This window comes from Atta cephalotes, assembly GCF_000143395.1.
Source record: "Atta cephalotes unplaced genomic scaffold scaffold00009, whole genome shotgun sequence".
Lineage (NCBI taxonomy): Eukaryota > Metazoa > Arthropoda > Insecta > Hymenoptera > Formicidae > Atta > Atta cephalotes.
In genome coordinates this window covers 945,576-952,859 of record NW_012130073.1, presented here as the reverse complement: position 1 = coordinate 952,859, position 7,284 = coordinate 945,576, and the positions used below count along the sequence as shown (strand labels likewise).

The 7,284-nt window shown below is 29.4% G+C and overlaps 2 protein-coding genes across 2 annotated transcripts in view; one reads left to right on the top strand and one right to left on the bottom strand.

The window, feature by feature from the left end:
• The window catches only part of LOC105627436 (WD repeat-containing protein 81), a 10,832-nt gene extending 4,322 nt beyond the window's left edge, over positions 1-6,510 (top strand). The window contains exons 10-22 of the mRNA XM_012208719.1: positions 801-1,222; positions 1,318-1,614; positions 1,746-1,900; positions 1,976-2,674; positions 2,750-2,925; positions 3,030-3,319; positions 3,938-4,070; positions 4,155-4,329; positions 4,412-4,824; positions 4,908-5,201; positions 5,281-5,430; positions 5,956-6,062; positions 6,144-6,510. Coding sequence (XP_012064109.1) covers positions 801-1,222; positions 1,318-1,614; positions 1,746-1,900; positions 1,976-2,674; positions 2,750-2,925; positions 3,030-3,319; positions 3,938-4,070; positions 4,155-4,329; positions 4,412-4,824; positions 4,908-5,201; positions 5,281-5,430; positions 5,956-6,062; positions 6,144-6,375 — 3,543 coding nt within the window. The 3' untranslated portion in view covers positions 6,376-6,510. The remainder of the gene's footprint in view (positions 1-800; positions 1,223-1,317; positions 1,615-1,745; positions 1,901-1,975; positions 2,675-2,749; positions 2,926-3,029; positions 3,320-3,937; positions 4,071-4,154; positions 4,330-4,411; positions 4,825-4,907; positions 5,202-5,280; positions 5,431-5,955; positions 6,063-6,143) is intronic.
• A 23-nt stretch (positions 6,511-6,533) lies between these two features.
• The window catches only part of LOC105627435 (RAD50-interacting protein 1), a 4,063-nt gene continuing 3,312 nt past the window's right edge, over positions 6,534-7,284 (bottom strand). The window contains exons 10-12 of the mRNA XM_012208718.1: positions 7,016-7,181; positions 6,788-6,921; positions 6,534-6,717 (exon numbers count right to left, since the gene is read on the bottom strand). Coding sequence (XP_012064108.1) covers positions 6,534-6,717; positions 6,788-6,921; positions 7,016-7,181 — 484 coding nt within the window. The remainder of the gene's footprint in view (positions 6,718-6,787; positions 6,922-7,015; positions 7,182-7,284) is intronic.

Below are 7,284 nucleotides of genomic sequence, written 5' to 3'. Positions count from 1 at the left end.
TTACTTAGTATATATATATATATATATATATATATATATAAATAATATATATATATATATAAGTATATATATATATATATATATATATAAACTTATATATATATATATATATAATAAACATATGCATTCAAAAATTTTTTTAATTTCTTGCACTATTTATAAATCATTTTCGATGCATTATTATGTCTAAGTCGATACTTCAAATTGAGATATTCATCATTTTATAATAAAATGTAATCGTATAAATAATGCAATTTATAAAAAACTCAATATTTTGAAAACAATTACTTTGCTGATCTATGTTCAGTAAAATATTTTTATTTGTTTCTGTGAGTTCTATTAGTCAGTTAAGTCTTTATTCTGAAAGATTTTACATTTTATTAAAAGACACATTTCAGAATTTATTATAATATACAGGGTACTTTATAACATGTAGATATAACTTGAAAATTGAATTTACATTTAGGATATACAAAAATAAAAATTCATATACATTTGTTTTATCCTTGTTTCCGAATTGCAAATATTTTCATGTTTTATTAATCCTTACGAATTAAGTTAGCATAGTGTCTTCACCCGTTTTATTGATTTTTTTAAAGACAAAGTATGAAGATGCTATGTTTATGCTAGTTTAGTTTTTAACGAAAATTAATGAAATACGAAAACATTTATAACTCGGAAACAAAGTCAGATAAAACAAATATTTATTATGAATTTTTGTATTATTTTTGTATTCTGAAGTTCATTTCTGAAGTTATGGTCACATGGAATATCCTATCTATACATGTAAAATATTTTAGATGAACGAGACTCCTTTTCGTTATCCGACAATAACATATATGGGTCTTCCGCCACCATCCGCTCATCAATTTCTTCAACCAATTTTATCTGGCAGTCTATTCCCATTCTCCAAATACTGCCAATACTTATATAACATTGTAGAAATGTTGCAAGAATATAATAGTTTGGTACGAGAATTAAATGCTATCGTGAAGACCGAAGACGATATGGATTTTGCAATGAAAACAAAGATAAAGTATTTGTGTAAAATTAGTGAATGTAAAGTAAAAGCAATTGCTAGGGAATTAGAACGGCTGTTACCTTATGTCGGTGGCATGAGAGAAGCCACTTTACAGTTGATAGTGCCTCATATAGTGCAGATTATGGAAGAACCTTATAGTGCAGTATTAGCAGTATGGCATCTTTTTGATCCCATTGCAAAGTAAGTATTACTCTATTTTATTTTATTTTTTTTATATAAATATTTGATTTTCTTTATTTGATTTTCTTTTCATTTTTCACATTTTTTTGTCGCAGAACATTAGGACCGAAGGATACAGTTAATACATTCCTTTTACCTATTATAAAACTGTATGAAAACGGTTCTATTATGGATACTCCACTGTACGTTGATATAATACCTACGGGAATGCTTGCAAAGTTTCGAACTACTCGATTATATCACAGAATGTTCTTGTTAAAGTTGATAGTTCGATTAGGACTACGTAGATTTCTAGACAATTTTATAAATCCTTTAGTAGAAGCAGTGGGAGGATATAAAGATTATGTACAGGGCTCGATTGACACATGCACACATAGGACTGTGAATTTGAAGTAAGGAAAAGAGTAATAATTAATTTATTATATATGTAATATATAAATTAATATGTTGTATATTTTAATGTATCTGTATATATATTATATATAATTGTATCATATTATATTGCTTATAAACTTCTATGAAGGAGCTGTGACTTAAGTGGACCTTGCAGTGAGGGAGAAGGTATTTTATCTCCATTAGATGAAGATTCATTTGCAGACACTGAACATACTGTCGCTGCATCTTCTATACCAACGATCAACGATACATCTAACGTAATGAAAAATAATGATATCGAAGGTAATTAACGTTATTCAATTCAACCGAATTTAATAAGTATAAGAAAATGATTTGATTCTATTGGATATATTACAGAGGTATTTACCATGGAGACAGAGGATAATTTATGGATTTTTTCAAACAATACTGCGCCGTATGATATCGACTTACATATCGAGCTCAATTTGAATGCCAGCGATGATACAAATGATGATAAAAATAAAAATTCACCAGGTGATTCTGCGAAATCATCAACGATTCCAATACCTGAACAATCAAATACTAATGGAGTTAAATTAGTAACTGAGTTTAACAGTATTGGTTGTAATGTTGGAAGTAAAACTTCCAGTGAAGATTTCACTTATGTTAACGCATATGCCATGAATTCAGATAATAATCTGTCAGAAAATATGTGCAATATAGATACTAAGGAAGATAGTCCTGCAGTGCTTTCCGCGGATTTTGATAATAAAAGCGACGTAATCAAGTCTGATGAAAATGTACATCAATTAGATCATATTTACCGAAAATCTGTTCTAAGTGAATGCACAATTTCTGAAATGAGCGCAGAATCTGTTATATGGTTATCTCATAGACTCGGCCCGGTACTTACAGCGCGATACTTGTCGCGAAATCTTCTGAGAATGCTGACGTTATGTTACGCTGGGAAAGAAAATTTAACACCAATTGATGACAATAATTTCATGCATCTGAAGGGCGTTACATGGAAGAAGCCGATATTAGCTGGTGATCAAAATGCTGTTAAAGTTTTAGAGTGCCTCACATCTATTGCAGGTACGTACAAAAAAATATATAGTGAGTTTTTAATTTTTAATAAGTAAAATGACAGTTTATCAACTATTTTATCAGGATTATATGGCGAACAAATTATATTGCTGCAATACTTTGCACATATAGTGGAGTTATTAGCATTGTGTAAGAGAAAATTAACGCAGAATTTGGAAGGAGGCCTAATTTCTTGTCTGGCTCTATTAAATCACATTACAGCGTATCTTAGCGATTCTACGGTGATGGATGTGCTTCATGTAATGTTTATCATATAATTAATTATTATATATTAATTATTACACGTTAATAATATGATGAAAAAAATTTTAAATAGCTCAACTTTGTTCATATTTAAATGTAGGAGCCGATTGTTAAATCCATATTGCATCCCACAGTACGCATATTATCAACCGCGAGATTTACATTTCCAAATGGAACGCTTGCGCGCATTGCTTTAGCTGAAAAATGTTTGGAAGCAATGTTCATTCTTAGCTTACGGCTTGGCAATGTGATCACAAAAAATCATTTAGCAATACCAATTCAACGCTTCTTTCTGGCTTTTGACAAAGCTTTCAGTGAAAATTTAGATGGTGGAGTTACATCAAATAATTTTGGACAAAAAGCAGATACGACCTACGAACATTTCGTACGGTAATACGCAGATGAACATTGCGGTTTAATTACACATTGTTAAGAGGAGACAGAAAGTTTATATGATCAAATTGAATTACAATTTGTGAATTTATTTTAGGAATAAACGAATACAATTCTTTAGATATTATTTATCTTTGAGAAAATTAATTTATGTACAATATAAAAATTATTTTAAAAATAGAAATTTTCTGTGTTTTGAAGATAGAAAATTTCAAGTGCCTCGCATTTTGCATGATTCCAAGGAAACAATCTACTATTTTCTGTCTATTTTTTTCAGGTCACATTTTGTTCTACAGATTAACTAAAATAGACCATTAAAAGAATGAAAAAAATAAAATTATTACAAAATAACATAAACAGAAAATTCCGAAGATTCCTACATTTTTAAATAAATTTTGTTATTATAAATTAATTTTCCTAAATATATGTAGAAGCAATGTTAAAATCTAAACGTAGAATTATGTCTGTGTATTCCGTGTTTTCTAAAATACATTAATAAATTTTATTTTCTATTTAATTATATAAATCTATTAACTCCTCCTGCTTTTCTTAATGATAAAACTTAATGATAAAAATAACGACATACTAAGATATTCATTTTTTATTATTTCATAGAATGAAAATGACAAACGAAGAATCTGTTAATAATGGAACTTATGCGTGGAACAAACTTGATACAGATATTACAGATTCGTATTCTCCTCCAATCGTAGAAAATAGCGACGTGCTAGACTTGCAAAGAAATAGAGTAAGATCAAATAGTTTACGACTCATGTTTCTTTTTTAGATATTACGAATGCAAATGTATGTATATTAAACTTTTTATATACAGGCATTTGAAGAATTACGAGCTGTGTTTACTACTGCGTTCGCTCACAAAGCTTACATGCTTTTTTATAGATGTATTCATACTGAAATGATGGAACATATACTTAAAAATCATGAGCATATACAACAGCTTTGTCATGATTATGAGCAAGAAATAAAAGCAACTTCTATAAATAATGGTAAATATCCTATGAGATATTTCTCAATTATTATCACGATTAATAATATGTTCATTCTTATATTTCATTTTTGTTTTTGAAGATAATGCGGATAAATACAATACTTCCGTGGATTGTGATGATACGGAAAATGTAGAATCAGTTGACAAAAGTGCTTGCAGCTTCGGGAATATATCTGTGATAGGAAACAGATTCGAAATACAGAAAGATGATGCGAGATCTCAAGTGTTGCCGGAGACGAGTATTGTCGCCAGTCGCGAAACAACTTGTCCATTATCTGCTGGTAGACAACTACGTGGTAATTGGTTAGCTTATTGGGAGCACGAGATAGGAAGACCGGAGAAAGATACAATATTTAATATAAAACAGATAAAACTTCAGACTTTCAATGGACATACAAACAGTGTGAGATGTCTTTATGTATTAGACAATGAGAATAGTTTTATGAGTGGTAGCAGAGACAAAACTGTGAAACTGTGGAGTTTACGAAGCCAGGTAAGATATATTCTGTTCAATTTAACGAAAAAAAATTGTTTATAATATCTAGAATTATGATTTTACTGTTGTAATGAAATCAGGGTGATGGAACTACAATTTCATCGTGTCAATATACATATACTGGACACAAAAAGTCTATTCTTTCACTTACATTCTTGGAATCTTTGAGATATGCAGTGACATGCGATGGTATGATTCATTGTTGGGATCCTTACATGGGTTCGCTTCTGGGATGTCCAGAAAGCAGCCGTCCAGTTCCTGTGAATATTTTAGCCTCGAGTCCTTCCCCGTCTACAACTCTTCTTGTGGGAACAACCGATATTACTCTTAGAGTTATTGATTGTAGAACATTCCAGTATGTTAATGAAATGAAAGTAAGCATAAAGTATATATATTAATATCCTAAAATTCTAATTTATGATGCACAAAGTTTAACATTAAATCATTCGATAGATTTCTATGAATCCAACGGGTTTAATAAGATGTATCGCTATATCACCTAGTACTAACTGGGTTGCTTTAGGTCAAGCATCAGGCTTCTTGACGATATTAGATACTCGTACCGGTCTAATTATCGCATCTTGGAAGGGACATGAATGCGAGGTAAAAACTTAGAAGTCTTTTATCTTTAAAAGTCTCATAAAAAGCTATTTTCGAAAAACTTTTTGAAAAACCTATGTAATAGATTTTCATAAGCTTTTGTAAGTTTATTTGTAAATATATTAAACTGTTTTCAAGAAAAATTTAATAGATATATTCATTAATTTCAAAGTTTTTAGCGTTTAAACAAAAGATTACAAAGAACATGATATGTATATCTCCAGATAATCTAAAACAGTGATGTGCAATTTTTTTTATACTGGATTATTTTTAGATATAGTGTGCTTTTCAGCAAGCGACACGTGTAATACGCTGATCATAAGAGATTTAATTATATAAAGAATTATATAAAGAAATTGGTTTTTTATGATAACTTGATTTACTAAAGAACCACTTTAAATGTTTACTAAAGATAGTATATATGTATAATAAAACACTTACACAAATCTATGAAAATTTATCGCATAGGTTTAAAAAAATTTCTTTAATATAAGAATTTGTTTGATTTATTGATTTCTAATATTATAGATATTACAATTAGAAGCGATAAATGAAACTACTATAGTTAGTTCTTCTTTGGATCAAACTATAGCTGTGTGGAGTGCAATAGATGGAAAACTTAAATTTCACATGAAGTAAGAAAACTTGTAATATTATTATGTAAAATGAAATAGATAAAACATAATTTACATAAATTATTTTTTATCGATTTTCAGAGGTGCAACAGAACCTGTTCATTGCATGGCAATGCACGAACAAGCATTGGTAATAGGAACAACAGCAAATCGAATTGGTGTTTATACTGCTGTAGAAACGACTGCTTCATTAAGCTCATCCAAGTTAAGATCTGATGCTTTTAAAGGCATTCTTACTGCCTTGGCGGTCCTGCCTCTCAATCGATTACTATTATTAGGTGCTGACAATGGTGGAATAACACTACTATGTTAGAGAGTTATTTACAGAACATGTGCGCGCTCGCACGCGTGTGTGGACATTACTATATACAATAGTAAGGAATAGAAAAGTATACCTAATTTAACAGAAAGCGTGGAAAATCTATTACAATAAATTTCATTTGTACAAGATACATTCAAGAGAAAGATTTTCTATATGTGGATGATGTCTGTTCTCGTCCCTATTACTTTTAGAGCCAATTTGGCGGACATTTTGTACACACCAACATCCGCTAAAATCTCTGCTGATACATTTTTATCATCATTATTTAGTGCTTCTTCAAGCAATATTGCTGAACCCATTAGGATATTTAAAAGTATACATGCTTCTTTAATTCTAGAACATTAAAATAGCTGAATTATTATATCTGTTTTAACAAATAATTTTAATAATTTTAGAAACTTACAAAGGGAAATATGATTCTGGTTTGTTAATATACAAACCAAATAATGGAAACAGATTCCTCAAAATATCATACTGTAATTGTTCGGCACCACCATTATTGAAATGATTTACGAGTACAACTTCTTCAAAAAGAAACTGTAAAAGAAATATTTGAAATAAGATGAAAATTATTATATAAAAATTATTATGTAAAAAGTAATCTATTTTCTTTTATTTTTATCATGTATACTTGATCAAATTGAGCAGCTAAATTCTTCCAAGCTTGATTAAACAACGGCAAGGCAAGAACATTGTGCAATATATGAAGACGTGTTGCTAGTTCTTGGAACATAGGACAACCACTTGGCGTCATTGATAATGAAGCAACTTCTTTTGAAGACTGCATCGCAAACCATCTTAGAATAAAAAGTACTTAACTCAGAATTTAATAAATAAATAATTTAAACAAAATGAAATACTTTCAGATTGTAACATTAAAACAAAAAATATATATATATA